The following is a 24,018-nucleotide window of genomic DNA, read 5'->3' as shown; positions in this document are numbered from 1 at the left end:
GTGATTTAACTGCTATGTTATCCCACAATTTAGCAGCTGCTGTGTGAGCCTTCACTCCTCTTACTCATAAATATTTTGTGTGTGTTTGTCTAGGGATGTGTTGTGAGGAAAACAAAAATGTAGCTTATGCAATTGGCACAGATTTTGTGGCAGCAGTAAAGCACCATGGAATGAACACAAAATAACGTAAAACAATATTCTAACCCAAGTTTCTATGTTCACCATATACGCTTTACTGTGTATATAAGAGTATGGATACTTTTAGAGCCTTGAGTACTTAAAAAAAAGAATGTCAAAATTGGATAACATGTTTTGTGGGCCTACTTATGGCAGCATATATCTGTCTTGGATAAATTGTTAAGATCAGATGGAAGGTGAGGTTAATGTCTTGTTTGTCTAAATAAAAGAATATTAGAAAGGAGAAAATTAAACTTGTTCCTTGTTTTATTATGACACATTTTTCTGGTTGTCCAATTATTATAACTACTGGTGCTGTATGAGACAAAACACCATCATAGCAAATACATTGTACTTCACACTGACTGATGGTAACATTTGTATGTTACGATATAACGATATAATTTTCTATACTTTTCCATGGTTGCCTGAGGTGATTTCAAGCAAAGACACATGGCATCGTCCATCACTCATTTTACAACCACCAAATTCTTTTTGAACCATCCAATTAGTTGTGTTGTAAAGGATTGTCTTCATTCTAATATTTCTGCTGAGTTTCTCTTAGAACCAGAGTAGCACTCTAATGCTGCTAAGGGGGATTCTCCTACTGCAGTTTCTCACAATTGACTTATCTACATGAACATGCACCCAATCACATTTTGTGAATTATCCCTACATTTTGTCTGTGTTTAAAAAGCGAAAAATAACATTGTTTAATAATTCCTGTTCGTCATGTATTTGATAGTCTGTTAGTCAATCAGCCTAGCCTGGTACTACTACTCATGACAGAGTAGTCCCCCTTGATCTGCTTGGCTTTCTACGTTCATGGCTCAGTGTAGATGTACAAGAATGGCATCTCGAACAGGCAGCAGAGTGATTTAACATTTAACTTCTGTGTACCATTGACCACGTAAGCAAAAACAAAAAGTGACGTCCTGATAACCAGATCTTTACAACCTAAATCTCAGATAGAGAATGCAAGGTGTTTGACATTTTCTACTGTCCACATGCCAGTTGTACTTTGTGAAAACAGTGACCAGGTAGTACTGATAGATATTGTTTGAAGCTAATTGTGTCATGTTTTAGGTGCAACCACATAAAAATGTACAAGTATGTAAAAAAAAAAAAAAACGCGTGTGAAAATCCCACTGGTCCCGCTTCAAGTGTGGTGTATGTTGTATGAATATAAATATTTTAGCCAGTTCAATTTGTTTTCTGTTTGAGTATAAAATGTGTGTACGTTTTTGTCTAAATTAGAAAGATTAGCATGGGAGAAGTTAAGAAAATAATGCTCTTATTGCTCTGAACACCTAGCTATTGTTAACCAATCTTATTTTGACAATATGTGCATTTTAAAAGTCTGTAAACAATTGAGCATCACATTGCAGACAAAAAAAAAAAAATAATTGTACAGAACTTAATGTACCTAAAAGTGTAATATGTGGAAAAAGTCAGAAAAGTGTAATATGTGGAAAAAGTCAGAAAAGTGTAATATGTGGAAAAAGTCAGAAAAGTGTAATATGTGAAAAAAGTCAGAAAATCATTTCTGTGTATACAATAAATATGTGATGTATTTCAATCTTACATTATGTATAAGTTCATTTAATTGTGTAGTAATGTTTGATAGTAAGCGTAAGTATTTGTCTGAAAATATTTTCCCCTCTTAATTTTTTAGTTTTCAAACCAGTTGCTAGGTCTTTCAATCGAGGAAACAAAATTGCATAGAAATGGAATGTCGATTTATGCTGTTATTCACATTTCCATAATGGCATCAGTTTAAGGGCATCTGCCAGGATGTAAAGAATACATGGAGGTCAGATACAAGCAGGCACTAAAATCTGACTGTACTTTTAACTTAGTATCAGTACAGCTTTGCTCTTAAACTTTTATTATGAGACTACAAATTAGCTTAATTTTGTGGGCATAGCAGTCAGTCCGCAATGATTCTGTGTCACTTCACCAAGTTGTTGTTGCAATCTTTCTCCGTCCCTAATTGGCATGTTCCTTAGGTGACATTACGGGCTGTGAACAATTGCATATCATATCTCATTGCTGAACATGTTGCGTGCATGACTGTGAGAGGGTCGGGTCTACTCACTGGGCTGGAACGGCCGGGGTCGTCCTTGGTTAACCCATGCCTCAATGTCTCTGCGATCCGTTTCCATCGCCCCCAACGTAATCAAAACCTGGAGTCAATACCTAAAGCGTCCCTCTGTTTGTATATTAGTGTACGCACCCAACATTTGGTCACGGTCGATTAACCGAGTTGATTAGCCCTGCTGCTGTACATGCTGTAAATCATCCGATAACAAATGTGATGAGTTGCATCACTATGATAGACTTACTAGACTGTGAGATTAGCTCCCTTCTCATGTGGTAAGGACCTTGGGTTCGTGGAAGTTTTGGTGGCCAGCCAAGATTGGTGGTTGTGAAAGTCAACCAAAAAGACAGTTACATGTACACAGTGTATGGGTCTAATACCCCTGAATATAATTGTATCGGTGGGATGTAGGTTCAAACCCGGCCTTGTACAGAAAACTTGTACATTTTCTTTCTCGCTGTTCATGAAGCCTTGCTGGCAGTAAGCAGTCAACAATGATTTGCATATGGTGTTTGTTGAAGACCATTTGCCTTCCACCAAAATGGTGTGCATTTATTTGTATGAGTATGTGTTTTTAGTAACTTGTATGTGTGGTTGAAGTGTGTAAGGTACACGTGTGTGTGGTTAAAGTGTGTAAGGTACACATGTATGTGTGGTTAAAGTGTGTAAGGTACACATGTATGTGTGGTTAAAGTGTGTAAGGTACAGGTTGGTCTATCACAGCTTATTTCTCCTGCCAGTCAGAGTTAATTGGTGATGAAATGAAATGATACATCACATCAGACCAGCCAGAAGAATAACTCAGTTGCCAGGTGACTGTACAGGATACACAGCCTTTTCTATGACAGCAGACAGATATTGGATGAGGACAATAGGGTTCAATATATCTGGGAAAATTATAAACATTCACACAATGGGGCGGATATGCGGTGTCATATAACATTACCACTACCTTAAACTTTCGAAGTAAATATCAAAATAGGGGCCTCCGTGGCTCAGTTGGTTAGCGCGCTAGCGCAGCGTAATGACCCAGGAGTCTGTCACCAATGCGGTCTCTGTGAGTTCAAGCTCAGCTCATATGCTGGCTTCCTTTCTGGCCGTATGTGGGAAGGTCTTTCAGCAACCTGCGGATGGTTGTGGGTTTTCCCCGGGCTCTGCCCGGTTTCCTCTCACCATAATGCTGGCCGCCATCGTATAGGTTAAATATTCTTGAGTACGGCGTAAACACCAATCAAATAAATAAATAAATATGTATCAAAATGAGTGTTAGACATAAGTTGTAGTGATTGGCCTGTTTATGCCACAACAACAAACTCACCTTTATCTCTGTTTTGACTGGGTTTTTTTTGGTTTTTTTTTTTTTCTGATTACAGGGTGATAGTATAAGTGTGTTGCAGTGTATGTACATGTTAGTTGAAAAACATTCGTGAGTTTTACACGATTCTGTTCCATCTTCAGTTACAAACTGTAAAATGTTCCTCATCAGGGATACTGGAACAGAAGCTGGAAACTGCAGTTGGAAATATTGAAATAATTTAGAAATTGAGATGATTTTGGGGGTTTCTTGTACGTCTTTTTCACATTCTAACCATTGCATATAACATGTACATTATAATATCTGCATTTACCCTGCTTAATTTACATCTGCATGACAAAAGTATTTTTTATATAACCTGCATCGTGAGAATCTGCTAAAATATCAAAGATTCTGTTTAAGACTGTAAACATGTTTCAGGGAAAGCAAATCTCCAGATATACAGGATTGTACAAATGAAATGTCAGAGCTATGCACGTTGGGCTGGCATATGGATTATAGTGTTTACCTTGTCGCATGATGGCTGAGAGTCTACAGGGCTGTGTGAGGGAAGGACATTGTTTGTATGGACACAAGCCTATTTTTAGTGATACAGTGGTAATCATTAAGTCTGATTTTGGCATAAAAAGTGTAATATAGCATATGTTACATGGACTGTCTGGCTTACTCACAGGTAAACTGGTATCCTGTCCGCACGTTCAGGAAGCAAGTAAGATTATGTTTGTTTTTCTTTGAAGTTTCAGGTGCGTTGTCTACTCGTTAAACGTATAGCTTGTAAATTATACACCTTTAGTTGTCTGCCTTAAGGCTTAATTAATAAAACTGGTGGTAAGTAAGCTTTGTGGAAGGAAATTAATATTTAAATACAAGTGGAGATGTTACATGAATTCTGGCAGTAAGATAATACCCAAAAGCCATATGACGTTGCTTTTGTTTGACCTGATTTTATCGTCTTCTGCTAAATGGGATGTTTCTCTTAGGGTACAAGAATAACATTAGGTGTTTAAAGTTTCCCGGTACAGTATTTTGCATCATTGCCTATGTACTAATCCTATTTTTATTTCACTTTTATATATATGTATATATTCTGCTGAATTTTATTTATATTCTATTTGTATTTATTTATTTATTTATTTATTTATACTCTAACTGTTTATTTCTGCAGAACTTTTGAGAATGTATGATGGAAGTTGATATTTGCTACATTTGCTCATTTTGTACAAGAATATGTTACAGTTATTGAGATCAATGTACAAACACTGTATATACCATATTGTGTTCAGTTAATGTTGAAGCACATAACCCTTCATTCTTCCTAGAAATGGTCATCTTTATCTTTATGAGTGTATCTACATAGATCAACATCCTTCAACATAGAACATATTTTCATTCTTTTTTTTCGGGATGGTGTTTGGTCTCATTTCTTGATTGCAGGGTGCATTTTTATTTGGTTTGCAGTTTTTTCCCCACCACATCTTGTGACTGAACTTCTGTCATTTTTTATTATTATTTTATTATTATTATAATTTCTTTTCTTTTGTGGGAAAATTACATGTATTTACGTTCATAACTTCCTAAAGTAAACAATTGATACTGATGTTTGTACGTGGATATAAACACTAGTCCAGCTGTAACTGTATGTTTGCATGTACATGTGATAATATGTGCGGTAGGTTTCCGTATGATTTATTAAGTATACACTGCTGCCCTAGTGTATCACTGGGCGTGAACAGGTGTGTCAGTGTATCAGACCACTGTTACCTCTGATATTCTGACTGATTCTGGGACACTTGTAACTAAACAGAACCACATACATGTGCATACAGAACATGTGAAATTAACTCAGTGCTGTTAACATTATGGCCATTTCAGTGTGGAGAAATAACCTGTTCTTGTCCTCCAAGCATTATAGATTGGACCCAGTGATGTTGTTTTACTTTAACAGTAAGGTATTAGAAATGACACCCTCCATAAGGCTATAACATTGTAACATATAAGCAATGTACAACTATGTATGACATGACAATTTTGCAACATAGTAACACTGTAGCATTTGAGCATTGTACATGTATACCTATGTATGACATGACAACTTTGCAACATAGTAACACTGTAGCATTGAAGCAGTATGTATACATCTATAACCCTGGAAGATATTATGACTTTGTAACATCCAATTGTAAAATGTGAGAACTGGTTCTTTACTCCTTAAGCTTGTCCCCCCCCCCCCCCCCCCCTCCCGTAGAATAATACTTTATTTGGTCTAAAATTTTGTCAATGATCAAGTGTCCCATTTTGACGGCTAATCCTTGGAGAGTTATTTTGATCTCACAAAGGTATAATGAGATTTGAAAGGTAGGATGATGACCAGCTGAGAAAATGTAGGCTTTTTTGGTCCAGATACAGTTTCTTTATATTTTAAAAACCAACTATAAGTGAGTTTGGAGTTTTATTTTGTGAACGTGAAAGATATGATATTCCAGTGTATATATATGTATGTGTGTGTGTATATATATATATATATATATATATATATATATATATATATATATTTCTGATCATGATTTTATTGTTGATACATATATGTATGTGTATATATACTTTTACAAGTATATATTATCCTCACCAGAGATACACATTGTATAATGAAATAGTTATAGACCATGGTGATTTATGTTCACTTGTTGATTCAGAAGGAGAAAAAAAAGAACTAACAAACATTATGTCAAAAGTAAACATTTGTGAGATATCCTCTTCAGTGGTATATTATGAAATAAACCATGCATGTTCAGTTGTGGGTTGTTATAAATGCCAGAAGAAGGAAAGGACTACAAACAACAAAGACAAGGCTTATCCTGATCAGAGGTATATGCAGTAAAGCATGTTTATTTTCGCAGATTTCCTTCAAAAATGGGTTCGCAGGAATTACTTCTTGTGTAATTAATGAAGGGAATACTGAAAAAAATGTTCAGATTGTTTCATTTTCCGACTTTTAATCCGGCCAAAACTACTCCAGCACAAGAGTAGTTTTGGGCTATAATCCTGCTTTGTTTCCTGCAGTGTCGCTAATCCTCGTAATCTGGATGAGAGATTAAAACACTGGGGGATGGATTATCGCTATGTAAGAAAACAACATTCGCACCTACTGTGAGCAGTATTCAAACTGTTACTTGTTTTCACATCGGCCTGTGAGTACTTTTAATCAACTGCCAAAGTGACCTGTCACCTTTTAAGTAGTTGAACGTAAAATATAAGTTCACCATTATCGGGGTCCGTCATTCTCATTCTCAAACAGGGGACAACTCCCATCTGCTGTACATTATCTTGGTGATTTGAGCATGGTAAACTATGTTGTATTTCTTAAGTAACCATCACATACAACTGGTGAATGACCATTGTGTTGTTGTATACAGTTCATAATTTGTTAGAAGCTCACTGATTGGTCCGCATGAGACATGCAGGCCAATGGGATATCAAAGCGCCATTCATTGGAAGCCAGCATGTGTTGTATATACTTTTCCTTTCGCTTTCCAGGCATACTGAAGATTGATTAAACCAAATATGAACAAACTCCTGTTTTGTTTTATACCCACTATGCTGTATCACCATAGCTTGTGTATATTTAAAGCTTAATTTTAGTTTAATTACAGCCAATACACCACTTCGGCTTGTCAAGGATGCAGCAGTTGGCAATTGAAGTTGGCCGCTCATCACTGTGTATACTTACGAAGGCAATTCAGTTTTTATCCAAAAAATTGGGTATTGTACCAAAAAAAAAACACAGAATTGAGTTTTTGTATCTTCAACGTGTATGAATCCCTGAAGTTTGCCTACACACATTCACAGGTGACCCTTAAAAGGTTGCCTGGTGTGTAGGCATAGGAAGCCTTTAATAGCTTAATTATGCCATAAGCTATGTAAACAAATATTGCTTTGATATTACACACACTTACGCACATAATTGTTTGCATTAGCTACATTAGAGAAGATTTTGGGCAGATTTGATCTCTCTCTGGCAGCACGTCTATATAATAATCTGATTGCCTGCAGGCATATTTTTTTTATTGTCATAGCCTTAAGGCAGGACACACCCTCCAACCTGTGACTGTGCACCGGGTACTAGTGGGTTATCCAGGGTCGGAGTGATATGTGTGTGTACTTCCTGGGATGTTTGTGATAGGTGTGGCGCACGTACACACAATAAACCCCTGATACAGATGGGCGAGGCATCTCCTGGAATGATCCAGAGTTCTCAGTGCTACATGCTTAGTCGTCCATTCATATCTGATGTTCAAACGAACACCCTGACATATCTGGTATCTGAGTGAAAACTGCTTCATTAATTACCGGTTTCTAAACCCATTCATCATTGGCTGTGGAACTGAAAAAAGCTGAATGTACAGCAACATGGGGGGTGGATGCATGCACCAGGATTGTTATGCTTTCTTTCTGTCCTGTTTGCAAAAGGTGTAAATGAAATACATTTAAAGTATTCAAAATGAGGAGTACACATTCTGTTTACACTATGGCTGTAGGATTTAAATTCTACCACAGTGCAGGCTCAAAAACATAAGAAGTATGTTCAGCTTTTAGTTTAGGATGATATTCTCAGACAAGATGACGGTTATGATATCTTAGATTATTTATATATGTTAGTGTTTAACTGAAGGCTCTGGTAGTCTGTATTGACAAATACATTTCATTAACAGGCTTGCACTTGCTAATACAGTTTGGTTTTACCTTGTTATATCCTGTAATACCACTCAGATATTGCTAAAGTTACAGTTCACTGAGAGCATCATTGAAATGCTCAACCTTAATCTTTGAATTGTTAGACGCACAAATTGTTAATTCAGTTCCACTCATAGATTTCTCAAGATTCTTCCATTGCCACTTCATCTATGAAATAGAATGCTGTTGTAATAGTGAAATAGCCTTGAGTATGCTGTAAAAATTGAATGCAAATTTACAGTCTGAGGCACTGTATATTGTTACAGTAAATCATGTTGTAAATATTTTACACCATTTCCCAGCATAATTCTGCACCTATGTGGTGTAATATTGCTCTAGTCAATGTATATTTACAGCATTGTCTGTAAAACTGTAGCAGGTTGACCATTTGAAGTGCACTTTGCTATAAATGATAATATAAATAAATATGTAGACTTTGTTAATGGAGTTAAGTGATTATTTACAATGGTATATGTAGAAATATACTACTATTTTGGGTGTAAACTTTAAACTGCACATCTTGTAAATCTACAGTGAAAAGAACTGGTCTCAAAATTGCCAGCACTTTTCACTGTAAAATTACAGTGAAATTTGTTACAGTTTAGGGATTGGAACACGAACCAATCAAATTGACTTCACGGTTATTTGCCTTTTGAAATAGAGGCTCCCATTTCAGTAAAGATTGCACCACGCACCTTAGGTTTAAAGTTTTAAAACCTACGACTTATGGCTGTTTTCCAAAACAAAACTATGTATTTCATAACCACGCACTGACTGGTAAAACTGATTCAGGACGTACAATTAAGATTTCGCAACATTTAACTTGTTAGCTGACTACTGAGGGTGTTACATTTGATTTACAAGCGTTACCTGCCTTAATTAACGCACATGGCACTGTGAGTGAGTGGATGCGACTTGGGGCCCCTACCACTGTTTCACAAAACAATAGGCCTACTAGATATATGTAAGCCTTATGACTTCAAATTAAAATTTACAATTTAGATGAAATGATGCTCATTGCTGAACTTGTTGTGTACAAGCATTATCTGTCCTATAATTAACTTAATACTGAGCAAGGGGATGAATCTTTGCAGAGCGTAAAGCTGACCTGATGTAACAATCAGGGATTCTTGCATCAATGCATGCCCTGATGCTCCCTCTAGAGCGCACGCCTGTCGGAGAATTTCCGCCTTGAGGCTCACTCCTGCAGAATCTATAAGTACATAGGTGTGATCAGTGAACCAGTGAGTAGTGAGTTGTCACTGAAGCGTGGCGGGCTGTGTTGAGCCGCTTTGATCCACTACTAAGCGTAGCAGGCATTAGTTGTGTCGGACTATAAATTATGATAACTATAACTATATAAATTGTGTTTACGGGTGTCTAATTGTAGGAGTAACTAGTAATTAGAGTAATTAGACCTGTGTGTGGTCCATTTATATATATATATTAGAATTTTTTAAAATTTTCTGAGTTTTATCTTCATGCACAGAGTGCGCCATGGTCTGTTGGTTAAAAGCGCTTGATTTCCATTTCCTAGGACACATAAGGTGTGGGTTCAAACCCATTCTAGACAGGGAATTTGTGGATTCCCTTGCGCCAATATTCGTTGAAGACCACTTGTCCTCTACCAATGTGTTCTGCATAGATTTGTACATTATATGTGGCAAAGTTCATGAGTACTTTATCCACTAAAATGAAGCAGTGGCCAGGGTATGGCATAAAGGAAAAATGAAATAAATATCTCCATCCGCTATCAGATATTCAGGGGTTTTTCAGTCTGATATAATTCTTATTGTAATTCCCTAGACATACTAATTCTGGTACAGTGAATGGGGATGCGCTTGGTAGTGTATGATTGCAGGGTTCAAACACAGCTCTTGTCATCTTGAAAGAACCCGAATTTGTTCAAGACCTTGAAAGTTCTTGGAAAAAGAGCAATTTATTTTGTGACCAGTCTTGGAAAGTATTTGATCTTGACATGTTGCATATTATAATGTAGTATATTTGAAATGGATCAATACTTAATAATTCTGAAATAGTATTCCATTGAACTGCCCTTAAAGCTTTATGCACGTACTTTATGTATACATTTAAACATGTACTTTTCTCTGAATCGTCCTTGAAAATACTGGAAAGGATATTAGACCCTTACGAAATGTTTCTGTCTAGGATGGGAACTGCTATGGATAGCAACCCCATAGATGGCATGGGGTTGGGGGTAAGGGAGGCAGGGGGCTTTTGCTGCTTCTTTGTTAATGAAGGTAGTTAAAGACGGAAAACCCTCATTGAGATGATAAGTGTGAAAGTACTGTTTTGTCCCTAAAAAAATGCATTTTTAGGGTCAAATAAAGGTTATACCATTTTACATTTGGACATACTGAATCTCTTTTTTTCTGAGGCCCTTTTGTTCAAAATTGTACTCAGTTTAATACTGGTATGAAATCATAATTTGTATTTTGAAATCCACAGCCAATGCAGTAATTATCTGAAGTCAAAGTATAATTAACAGAGGGAGTTTTAATTCATACTTAATACACTGGTACACAATTATTTTAGGCTAAATACAAAATTACTTGGCTGAAAGTTAAATCTAGTGTTAAATGTAAGTCTGAAACCAGTTTTGAACACTCACCTCCAGGATGGTATCAGCCTACCTTCCAAACAAACCTTAAACAACTAAGATGAGAAGAAATCTTCACAGAAATTCTAGGTTTATTAAAGGCTTGTCATCCTCCTTAAATTTCAGTTATTCCCTACTAAATCCCCATGCGTGCAGAAATTTAGATGTCATATTTTGGAAGGAGTAGTTTAGGGGGTGGGGGAGGTGGTATAGCCCATGAGTGGTTAAAATATAGAACTGTATCTCACAGGATGAGAAAATCTTTGAGGAAGTAGCTAGAAGTTGGTAAGATATTACTGTGAATGGTTTTATTTTGGCTCAGCGCCCAGCTTTGCTCAAAGACTGAAACAGCTGATATCATCAGCATGGGGTTTACTGAGACAGATGGAAACTGATGGAGGAGATGAAAAAGCTGTTGCTGACAAATCATGTGTCGAGTGAGGTTTAGCCAGGGTTTATCAAATCAGATGCAAGTCTGAGGACCCGTGAGGAGATTGGATTGATGTTTATCTGCTGTCTGAGCCATGGAGTAGCCTCCAACTCCAGGCAGTTAGAGCTGAATGGCAGTCTCTGCCACACATTTGAATCTACATGGCAGTGCTAGCTCCCAGCCAGAGCAGGATGCCAAGATTTGAGACTTCAAATACAAGCCCTCTCGTTTATTTGATAGAAAGGCTGCATTTAAAAGAAATTAAGCCATCATTTGACACTATTGACAAGTAAACTGTTTTGCTCGCATTTCCTTTGATAATGCAATACCCTTAGCCTTTTCATGCCTTTCAAAATCAATTTATTCCTTTTTCTCCCTGCATAGTTTCATTACTAAGGTGTGAGTTAGCATTGACAGACAAATTACATTATCTGTTTTCTTTCCATTTTAAGCATGTCATAGGATATCAGTTTCTCTGATGACTTTTTCATGACAGTACACAGTGTTGCCAGTGTTTCTGTGCAATTGGGGGGGGGGGGGGGCTGTTACGGCCTTTGAGAAGGGGATCCTGTAAGAACTGACACAGGTGAAAAACTGGTACATTGTTGGATAGATCACATTATAGCTGATTGTGTTTTATACATGTATGTGATGTAGGCACGTGTTAAATGCGGTAAGAAAGATGTGATAATGTACGAAAACATTCATGTACTAGAGACACTGATTTAAGCATTTTAAGCTCAATATAATTGGATTAGTTGTGTATACACTTAATGAGTACAATGATTAGAAAGGCCAAAAAAATTTCTAAAATTTAATAAAAATGATATACTTCTTATGTACATGTATATCGTCTATCACTGCATGACTGAAGGAAAGCATTGAACAGTTGATTACATCGTCCTGTTTTTAACGTGAAATTGATTCTTAATTGTTTAACATCAAACTCAAGTAGGCAGTCAGTTTTATGAAACTGGAGGGCCCGAAATAAACCATCAGCCTTTGGCAAGTAACTGACAACCTTTCAGACTTGATACAAATGCCATACTGATGGAAGATAGAAAGTTGTTTTTAAGGAATGTGGTTAATATCATGGATGGAGGAAACCTAAGTCCCCAGGAGAAAAGTTACTCACAAATTTTCCCATGTGTGACAAATCATATTCAACGAACATTTTATTTCGCAAACGGCCACGTTGATGTTGTAAAGCTCCCACAAGCAGCTAGGGAAAGGGCAGAATCTACAAATTCCCTGTCCAATGCCGGTTTTGAACCCACATAAAATTCCTAGTGCATGTATTTGTAGCATTTACATTCAGTTGGGATCTGTATTTTGTGTGGTCAGCCGATAGAAACAATGTATCTCGGATGCTATAATTATATTGATTTATATTTAGAATTCTGCATTTTGCTGAATTAGGGGAGAATTATTTTGCATATTTAATTAGTAGTGGAATTCTTGTCTTATCAACGGTGGTACATCTTATAATGCACATCTACAGCTGTAACACTGCGCGGCAAATGTTGATGAAATACATGGAGCTGTAGGTCACATACATGTATGTGTGTGTGCACAGTTGATATGTAAGACTACAAAGCCTGATTCCTGCAATGATATGCTAGTGCTCTTGTCGTCCCAGCACTAGAGTCTTGACATGCGGACCCACAGCATTTGTAATGGTTAATATATGGCACATGAATGCATACACATGTATTAGACTAGAACAGCAGCAAAATCTGTAGTCATGGGATATATATATATATGTATAGAGAGAGACAGAGAGAGAGGATATATTGGAGTGACCTATTATATCAATTTTATGAAACAACTGTTGTAATTTTCAGATATTCCAAGCCCCTGGTGAGGAACAAATGAAATTTGTTTAATAACGAGTTTAATAAATTTGATATAACGGGTCACAAATTACATGTCCTTAGCGTATCCCATAATTTATTTTGAATACATTTAGGTGGAAAAGAGAACGTCTGTTTGTATTGACAAGAATGTAACTGAGTCGCGTACTGATATCGATACAGGTCTAGAAAACATTGAGGAAATGTGTGATTTCTAATGGGGAAATGTGTGAACAGAAAACATACCACAAACCATTAGTGAGCTATAAGATGATGAGCTGTGATGTTTTTTGAGAATATCAGCATTCATAACTGCTCATTTGTTGAAAAATTTGGCTCCAAATTAGTGACCTAAATCTTGATGATATCTCTTTGACGTCACATGATGACTTGCAGTGAGTGAATAGCAGTGGTTTCGTAAATCATAGTGAATGAAATATTCAAATAGAGGCTTTTAATGCGAACAGTTCACCTCAAAACTTATTTGCTGGTGTTACTAACCATCATGGAATTTGGAGAATGTGACAAAACAATGTCTCTGGTGTTTCAAAGAGCTTGATTTTGGTTCTGTTGTGGACTTTCCATGTGACAGTAGACATGATGTTGAATCAAAGGGTCACAGTGAGACCAATTATTGATGTGGCAAGAATGGACTAGATCGGAGAATAATCGAAGGTACATCAGTTGCAGACCAGTTCACACACAAAGTAGTAAGTTAAGTTTGTAGGTTATTAACTTCGTGGGGGCCCCCGTGGCTCAGTTGGTTAGCGTGCTAGCACAGCGTAATGACCCAGGAGCCTCTTACCAATGTGGTCACTGTGAGTTCAAGACCAGCTCATGCTGGGAAGGTCTGCCAGCAACCTGCTGATGGTCTTGGGTTTCCACAGGGCTCTGCCCATTTTCCTCCCACCATAATGCTGGCCGCTGTCGTATAAGTGAAATATTCTTGAGTACGGCGTAAAACACCAACGAGGTATATAAATAAATATTAACTTTGGGAAAACTTGATACCAAGGCGTGCTGCCGTCGTTGACGATTGAACTTCAGTTCACTGCATTGTGAGTACCAGCAGCTTGTTTAGGCTTACAGCGTCGAGCATTTCATTTCCTTTCACCAGCCTTTGCTATTTTTCACATTTCATGAAGATAAATTTTATGCTTATCCAGTGTCCCAAAAACTCAACTGTTTGGTACCAAGAAACTGCTGTCTCAGTGCAGTAAGTGATCGCTAGCCTGGTGTTTTTTTCTCTCCCCACGGCAATAAACAATTGAAGTAGTTGTGCTTTTTCATTGGATAAGCTTGTCAATGAAAGTTCAGGTGACCAATCAAACGTTCGGGTTATTTATGTAACGTGTGGAACATTGAAAATTTATGTCCCTGTTGTTGTATCACTGACACAGGTAAATCATGGGATAAGTATATATATATATATATATATATTCTCTTCAGTAGAAATTCTCATACGTGTGACTGTATTCCAGAAAATGACACAGATTATGGGAAGGATTTGTCTCCACATTATAAAAGTATGGCTGCTGGAGTTGTAGGTGAACCTGCTGTTGACATAACAGGACACTCAGCTGTAAAGCAGCCACATGCTTCTCCGTGGCATGTGTAGAGCCATGTTGACACTAGATATAGCCAGTCTCATGTAAAGGTCAGCAGAGAGAGAATAAAAGTGGGATTCACCTGCAGAATATTCCTGATTTGGAAAATATTGATCGCTTTGCAAAGCTAAAGGCAAAGTCTTCTCCATTAAACATTTATCACTGTGGCTGCATGAAGTCATGGTGGTTAGATATCATGGAAGTAAAGGGTGTATCTGGGACACTGATACCTGATTTGTGTACACGTCTATACACACGCAGTTGTAAATGTACACATAATAGACCAAACCTTGATGTAGGCTCTTGGTTCTATTTTAAGCCTTATGTAAAAATATACAATATACAAAGAAACGGAAATACTTAGTTATTTAGGGGAGAGCGGAGGTGCGAAAGCTTTAAGTGATTTATTTATCTTTGTAAATGTACGTGCCTTCCATTTTTAAAGTAACACATCCATGTTTGAAGGTCTAAATGTCAGTTGCCAATATTTATATATGACTGACATTTGATGACATTTGAACAGGCGGTTTAAATTAATGCAATTGCAGGCTATAAATGTAGGAGCTTTTAAGTCATCTACAGCTTAGATTTCACAGGTTGTTCAAGTTTGGGACGTTTTTTCCAAAATTACTTGCCAATGATTGCAGTTTGTGAGTATTAATTGTAGAAGATTTGCAAAAGTGTACACATTTGTTACATTTGTAGCTAATTCTGTAGAACGCGGGGGGTTAAGAAAGTATAAAAATAGCAGTTTTAAATATAAAAACCATCCAAATTTAAATACGCTATCATAAGAAGACAAATGAAAACTATGCATGGGGATTTTGTTTTCACAAAAATGCATTGGAGTATTTGAATTCTATTGTTGGCTTCAGGCACTTTATACTACTAGTGTGATAATCACACTGGCATCAGTGTTTGATTACCATAAACTGAGAAGAGTTAAGCTATTTGCATGCCTCAATACATACATTACATGAAGAGAATTCACATAGATATTTGAATATAGGTTAACGTATACTGTAATGTGAATGTGATGATATAATGGTCCAATCACCCCCTCCCTCCGCTACCAAAGGATTCAGGATTCAGTGAAAACATCTAAAAAAAAAGATTGCATTTATTTTGTTGAAAAAAGCTACAAACATTAGTAATGGTATTCAGATATGGTTTTTTATAGATATTTTGTCTTATGATCAATTTATTTACTTTAAGCAGGACATGCTTAGGTTTATGTTTGTAAGAGAGAAGGTTTCCAGTAAAAGTACATTCGTAAAAAAGAATTGATGAGGCATAATGTAGCAGTTATGCGGGATTTCCCCATCGTAAGTAATTGCCACTGACATCAGCATTCTCCTACATGTCAGAAAACAGATGGGTTGTTTGGGAATAGAAGCCTCCTTGGCTCAGTTGGGTAGCGCTCTAGCACGGGGTTATGACCCAGGAGTCTCTCATCAATGCGGTCGCTGTGAGTTCAAATCCAGCTCATGCTGGCTTCCTCTCTGGCCGTAAGTGGAAAGGCTCTGCTCGGTGTCCTCCCACCATAATGCTGGCAGCCGTAGTATAAGTGAAATATTCTTGAGTACAGCGTAAAACACCAATCAAATAAATATATAAATAAATATTTGGGAATAAGTATAAAATTTGTACTTTCATTTCAGTAGATATGTGCAGAATATGTAGATTGTTAGATAAGAGACAACACTTGAACAAGGACAGGGTGACATCGTATTGTCATCGTATATTGTGGATGTGTCATTCACAGCAAAGACAGGGGTCATGGTCAGTGTCACCTCTGTGCCTGTCACAACGAGCAGTCCGTGTGACAGCATAAGCAAGACATTAGTACCATATTCTACAATCTGCTTTACAGCCAGGATTATGCTGATTTAAAAAGATGGGGTTTATGGGATTATGGTAAGGTAGCATTGACCTAACCGTAATGTAGGCCAATGCAGTCGCTGTGAGTTCAAGTGTGGCTCATGCTGGCTCACTCTCCAGTCATACCTGGGAAGGTCTGCCAGCAAAGTATGGATGGTGGTGGGTTTCCCCTTGGCTCTGCCTGTTTTCTTCCCACCGTAGAGCCGCCCTTGAGCGATTGTGTAAGTGAAATATTCTTGAGGATGGCATAAACACCAATCGAGTAAATAAATATCATAAAGTACACTGTGATTTGTGGCAGAGATTACGATGACTTCCAAAGATGGGGTTTACAATTTTAGCTTACCAGAAGATACACTTTGCCACATAACCGGAATCATGCTGAATTGAAAATGTTAGGTTTACAATGGTAGAGCAAATTGCTGCACATTTTTGCTTATGTTAGAGAACATGCTGACTCAGCAGAAATACAGGGTTTACAATGCTAGCATATCACATGTACAAAACAATTTTATCATACAAGCCTCTAGAGATGGCCAATGGACCCAAGGACACACTTCGCATTCATCTCATGGTCGTCATGTTAACATTATCATTGAAACTTGTAGAGTGCTGTCCAGTAATTTCAGTGTAATTATCCTTCCGTATTACAGAGTGTATGCACAACGAACTTTAATCAGCCAAGTACATATACAAAAGCAGAGATTTAGCCAAAATGAGACAGCAGGGTGCCTTTTCCAATTTTGCCTTATTTTCCCTTTTTCTTTGTATGTGTCCCACATTAATTTTGTTAGAATAGGATGTCTCATAGACACTGAGACACCCTCTTACCCTACATGTAGCCCCCCTCCCCCATCCCCCCACCCCTTCCTCCTATTCACCAGAGTAAACCATGTATTATTGTCATGCATACACTGGACTTGTCAGTAAATATCTCAGTCATATACATTGTTCTGCTTGTGACTCATAGTGTTCTGTGCGTTCAGTGATAACAAAGGATCTTCAATGACATACAGTTTAACTGACTGCATCTTTATCATTTATAAGGATTTCAGCTAGCATGAGGATCAAAAAAACCATATAAGGAGTTGAAATGTAGGTGGAGGTGCCGTTTGCGTCTTCGTTGTTATGTGGACAGTTTTTGTTAGGATCAAACTTGATGGTGTGTAATTATTTACACGAGTGGAATCGCCTAGCTGTTATTCTAGACTTGAAGGCCTTAGCCTTTTAAGTGTTAAACCCTAACATGGGGTGGTGATGCTGGGTGTACCTGTGTCTTCTGTCTTAACAATGTGAGATACAACAGGTGCATGTATAGCTCACATACAGATGTCAGCATGCAGTGTAATGTGAGTATGTACTGTGTATTTTATGAGACCTCATTCTTGACATTATTTTGCTTATACCAGGAGGGGTACATGTAGGTTTCAAAGCCAGGTATTTGGATGCACAAGAAATACACATGATAATTAAAGTCATATTACATATATGTATCATTTATTTATTTATTTGATTGGTGTTTTATGCCATACTCAAGAATATTTCACTTATACGATGGTGGCCAGCATTATGGTAGGCGGAAAACGGGCACAGCCTGGGGGAAACCCACGACCATCCGCAGGCTGCTGGCAGGTCTTCCCATTTATACATACATGTATAAAGGTGAGTTGTAAAGCTATGTACCCAAAACTTGAGTGAAACCAACATGGTTACTCATATACTCCTGGTGTGATACTTTATAGCAGTAGGCTGTGTGCTGTGTGTTACCTCAGACCATCATATGTGCGTTTACTCAGAAAAATATGATGAATGTACAGAGGATAATGTTCCTCAGCTCAGATGTAAAGCCTTCATACTCCACATCTGTCCTCTAATTATTATCAGCTATGTTGAGTTACTCCCATATCTCTCTATATCTGTCTTCTCCCTCAGTATACATAGGCCTGTATGTATATTTGCCCCGAGACAACTTGCCCCAGTCTTACTGAATTTCCCAGTATTTCATGTAAAGTTAAGCATTTATCTAGTGACACATTTTGCTGGGTTCTGACTGATTCACCCTGACTTATAAGACCATTTCATTGAGTGTGTTTTTTTTTCTTTTTTGTCTGCTTAATTTCTTATCAGGAAAACGTATGTGATGCCATCAAAAATATCATTTTAAGGATTTTTACATGGTTCTGGATGTACATTTTTGCAGGCCAAACTTTATTCGAAATACAGTAGTCCTACATGTACTTCATGTCCTCCGAAGACTTGACCCCATATAACCATGTCCCCCCTGGCTGTGTGGTGATCACCCTGAAGCCTTTCAGGTTTCAGTTCCTGTCCTGTGTATGCCTCTCTGTCAAGCAGCTGAATTTATTATTGTACCATGATAATCCTCTACCCCTACCCCCATAGCCCTGGAATAGCACTATCTTGTTCTCTAGCCAAGACTCCACCCATATAGCTCTCCATCTATTTTTTATTTTTGCTACTGAAGCGTCTCCTGCTGCTTAATTCCTGTTTTCTCTTATCCTATTTTGTCTTGGAGCCTAATCCCCCAAACCACATCCACCCCTCCCCTCCAGTCTTCAGCCCAGTACTATCAAATGTACAGGTACATAGTTGTCACCTTAAGGGTTTGGAACATTGCCCTGTACTCTACCCCAAACATATTTGCATTCACACATCTTTCCCATATGTTTTGCTACTGAAGTGTCCCCTGGTTCTTAATCCCTGTCATCTCAATCTCTTGTGGGACAGCCCCTCTCTTAGAAATAGGGACAATTACAGCCTGGGTACATGCATCTCTCAGCAGCACCATGTGTGGCAGCCACACTCAGCCTGTCTGAATATCCTAGGCTGGGTAGATGTGTAGAATATAGGCCTATAGCTAGCTGGGGGCCCCAGTCCTCTCTGAGCTGGCACATCTAACTGGCTATGGTTGAGATATTTCCACTACCAGAGCTAGCTGACCTATGCAGACCCAGCTCACTGCTTGTTTTCCTTAGCCATATGGTCAAGCCCTTAATAGGTGCCCCTTCATCCTGAATCTGTGTTACCCAAGGGACTAACCCTAAGGGTTGTTTGGGCACTGAAGGGCTGTGCAGACAGTGACTGGGAGTGACAGGGGTGTCCCCACATGCCCACATGGGTAATGCCTGTGAGAGAGTGTAGCACTGCTGTAGCCTGGACTGTTAGTGGGTAAGTGAGCCAGGGAGGCTGACTACAGCAGGCCTCCATGTGTCCATCTGTATAGCCCAATATCCTGTGTCATCACATCAGTCTGCTGGCCACGGACACAGCCACATACCGGCCACAGGCCATCCTGCAAACTAGGGTCATTGGGTCCCATCCACCCAGAAGATGTTACCATCCTGACAAGACTGGAGGTAAATTTTTGTGACATTTAATGCGTGAATTGCTGGTTTGTGTTTGTCTGTAGAGTGACTTCTTGCTCTCCTGCCGCCTGCTCACTGCCTGACCTTGTACACAAGCGATATCTGGTTAATCGCAAGACGATTTTTACCAATGCCGCCACCACCACCACCACGGCCGTCTGGACAAATCAAAGTGTTATTGAAATTCCCATTAAGAGAGGATTGTTGATTTTGTTATTAAGTACACAGCTTGGTTCTGTCGAAGATAATCACGGATCTATCTGCCACAAGACAGCAGGATCATATGTGTGCTGTGTTCAATGTCATGGTCCTTGCAGATTTGACACCCATCACATGTGGATTATTTCATCTCGGGTGGAATTGACAGGTGTCAGTAGACTTTACTACAATACTCAACAGGTTTGAATTTCATTTGACATGTACACGGTTGGAATTGAGTTGAAATATCATGGGAGCTGACACAAAATTGTGTGTGGTGAGCTGTACTCAAGTACAGAATTAAGTCTTTTTTCACCATACCTGAAAATAGCAGAAATGATCAACCAATCCCTTTAATTCCAGAGGACAAAATCTCGAAACTGTTGGAAATTTTGCCACCTGTTCGTGGCAGGTGTTGACCGGCTTGCATGAGGGGTATCGAAGACGTCACCACTGTTGTAGGGCAGGAGGTCAGGGGATAGGGCCTTAGCAAGCCTGGGTCAGCGAGCAGCTAGGGGAGGGGATTGCCCTCAATCCTGGACATCAGCTGAGAAGATTCCCCAGGGGAATGTGCTGCTAACTAGTTGTGGGTGTGAACTGATCAGAGAACTATTACCTCTTGCAGACAGCTCTGTCATTCCAGGACTATTGGGCCTACTTTCTGATTGTAGCTATCTTATCTGCTCTGGTCTATCTCTCTATCTGGCCAGCATTTTGCTCACTTTAAAACCTACGTTTGTTTATCCTTGTTAACTTTCTTGCCCTATGAACCCACTTTTTTGTGCTGTATGATTAATGGGCAGTTTTTCGTCTGCTGCGCACAAAAAGACAGGCACGCTTGAAGTAATGTGTGTGTTCACAGAGCTGAATGGGGTAGTGCCATACGGATAGGGATTTATGCCACAGTCTACAATAGCTTATCACAACCTGTGACATTGACTCTGTTAGCGATAGGCCATTGTGTTCGGGCTTCAAAGCCAAAATCTCCAGAACCAACAGTCCACGAGGATTACCATTGCTATGCATATACACATTTCATTTTGTCAACTGTATTCTTGGCCACCTAGGCAGTCACACTGTACATGAGCTGTAGTATACGTGGTGAGAAAACCCCTTGACGGAATCCAGGATTTAGACTAAACTGACCATCAAGGTACTGATCAGGTCTGCTGTATTCAGCTGGCACTGTTAATCCCCAGGGATTATTGTACACAGATATACCATATAGTAGCTGCAAGAGCCGTATAGCCTTACCACTGGATCTAAACCCTGAGACAAACAAGATTAACCTGGTTATTATAAACCAGTGACTCTATGCCTGTTTTGGAAGCAAATAGCTGTGAATTGTGAGTTGAGGATTGAGGAGGAAGAGGGGACTAGTCAGACCTGGAACAGTAGATTTGCTTGTTTTGGACTGGCATTTCTGTACATAGATATAAACGTCACATGATGAGTATGACCCAAAGTTGTAGGTACCAAGCTGCCACCTGTCTCGCTCTATCATAGCCTGGTTGGAAGTGGGCCTGTGTCTAGCTATCTGTGTGTGGAGTGTAAGGGGAGTGCTTCAGAGGTTCTGTATTGGTCAGGTCAGTGCTGTGAGGGGAAACTCTGACCCTAGCTGTACATCCTTGGCTGATATCTGTGGTGAAGTGTGTTGGAGGAAGACACATACCTGACCTGACATATTTACCTAGTCCTGCTCTCCCAACCCAGAAACCTTCTGCCTGCTCCTCTTACAATATATGGTTCTGGACATAAGGGCTGACATCCGGTTCTTTAGGGTCAAGACACCTTACCCATACTGAATGCCAGGTGGTGGCGTATGCAGCATTCACCATTAAAGACTGACTATTATCTGCAGGGAAGTTTCCTACTTGTAGGCTCTATTTCGTAGATTTCCTGGGGTTTTTTTTCTTTCTTATTTTGTCTCTTGTTACATGTTTTTGAACCACCTGCGAAATTTCCGTGGAATTCACCACCAGAGTTGTAGGAGTGTATAATAACAGCATTTATGGCTGGGATGTTCCTGGAGGTGGCCCATCCAATCCCCAGGGAGAATACAGAAACCTAACGCAATCAGGTCGCCAGTCAAGACGTACATACGTCATCTTGTGTCCGTGGGAGAGCTTCGCGAACAGCAGCCGTGCGCTGATCCACTCGTTTGACGCACACACTTGATCCAAGTCTACCTAATAATCTGCTGTTTGTGTGGATGCGGTGAGGACTGATGAATGGCCGGCAGCCCGCGCTGTCTTCCCCGCTCTCTCACCACTATCTCTATCTGGCTAATTAAGGTTGCAGGCATGTGTGGATTACTTGTGGGAGTCTCTTAGCTGTACCCATCACCATGAGTGCTGTGAATCCCTTAGCCGAGTTGAAAAACAACACAAATCGGCCAAAGATTTATATGTCCAGTAAGACCCATAAAGTGGTCATAGTCTTTCCTAATGGAGAAATCGTTGAAGGTAAGTCAGAAGCTGCAGTTGAATGACCTGTGATTTTTAAGTACCTGTCATTTGCCAGTTCTCTTTTTTTGTTTTAGATCTGTCAGTTTTAAATTTAAATTTCTGAGGAAGAAAGCAGAAAATTGAAACTATAATCTTCCTCACTGGATCAGCGGTTTTCATACTTTGATCTCAATAGGGTTTACTGTTCATACATGTAATTGTTTTGTATTAAAACACAATGGCTTATTTATCACATAAATGTGACACCCTAAGTGCACCAGATTCAGGTGAAATTTACCTGAGAGATGTATATAACCAAAATAGTAGAAAAAAAACATAAAAGTGACACCCTGATTTCAAAGTCTATCAAAACCTTAGCTATGACAAGAACCAGGTGAATTATTTTCAGACTATAATAACTAGATATCAGAAAGTTTTCCCTGATTATGAATTACAGATACACATTTTATTATTTATTGCAGGTCTAGTTTACATGTGTGTTAATTGAATCAGAAAAGTGTCCTTGAAGTTAATGAACACTTCAAACAGTCATGTGTTTATAGTGCCATTGATCATTGGTACCTGGCATGACCACTACTGTGTGATCAACTTTGATGTGACACCTGCAAATTCTTGTTTGTATCATTGAAGGGATGTCCTCTTTGTTGTTATTGTGTGACAAAATTTGTCACAGGTGTTCAGGCTCATTATACAAATTGTTCTGTTGGGAAACTAGAAACTTTGTACCAAACGGTCACAGTTTATCATGCTGTTATATTGACTGAAATATCTTTGAGTGTGATGTCATCGGTATATTATATATGATCCCATACGATCAAATGTCCAATAATGGGACAGTTAAAATGTTAAACAAAACACAGGGTAGCTTATTGATTTTAGTTAGGTAATGAGTAATGCTGTACCAAAAAAGAAAAAAATACACCATATATACAGGGTAGCTTAATAATTCATTTTTACATCTCGTTATACTATTGCAATATTTGTAAAAATGCATGTAACATTTGTATGACTAGAAATAAGAACAGGCGTGATTGTTCACATGCACTGTATGTGGTGCACATAACATGGTATTTAGGGTATGTAAAATACATACATACTTGCATGTGTACCACTAGACCTTAGCTCTTAAGCTGCAGGCCTTGCTTCCACGTCGCACCTGTATTCTGAAAGCTCAGCTGGGAACTCTATCCCGCATCAAGTAGGCATTAATTATTGGCATTTACTCTGTAGATTTATAAATCGTCAACTGAG

General features: G+C 38.6%; 1 protein-coding gene across 1 annotated transcript in view; it reads left to right on the top strand.

Moving 5' to 3' along the window:
- Positions 1-21,416: 21,416 nt before the first annotated feature.
- LOC135464572 (dual specificity calcium/calmodulin-dependent 3',5'-cyclic nucleotide phosphodiesterase 1A-like) overlaps positions 21,417-24,018 on the top strand; it is an 85,351-nt gene continuing 82,749 nt past the window's right edge. Inside the window, exon 1 of the mRNA XM_064742000.1 lies at positions 21,417-22,764. Within this exon, the coding sequence (XP_064598070.1) occupies positions 22,647-22,764 (118 nt within the window). The 5' untranslated portion in view covers positions 21,417-22,646. The remainder of the gene's footprint in view (positions 22,765-24,018) is intronic.

Source organism: Liolophura sinensis, chromosome 4 (assembly GCF_032854445.1).
Source record: "Liolophura sinensis isolate JHLJ2023 chromosome 4, CUHK_Ljap_v2, whole genome shotgun sequence".
In the NCBI taxonomy this organism is placed as follows: domain Eukaryota; kingdom Metazoa; phylum Mollusca; class Polyplacophora; order Chitonida; family Chitonidae; genus Liolophura; species Liolophura sinensis.
This window is presented reverse-complemented; position numbering and strand designations above follow the sequence as displayed.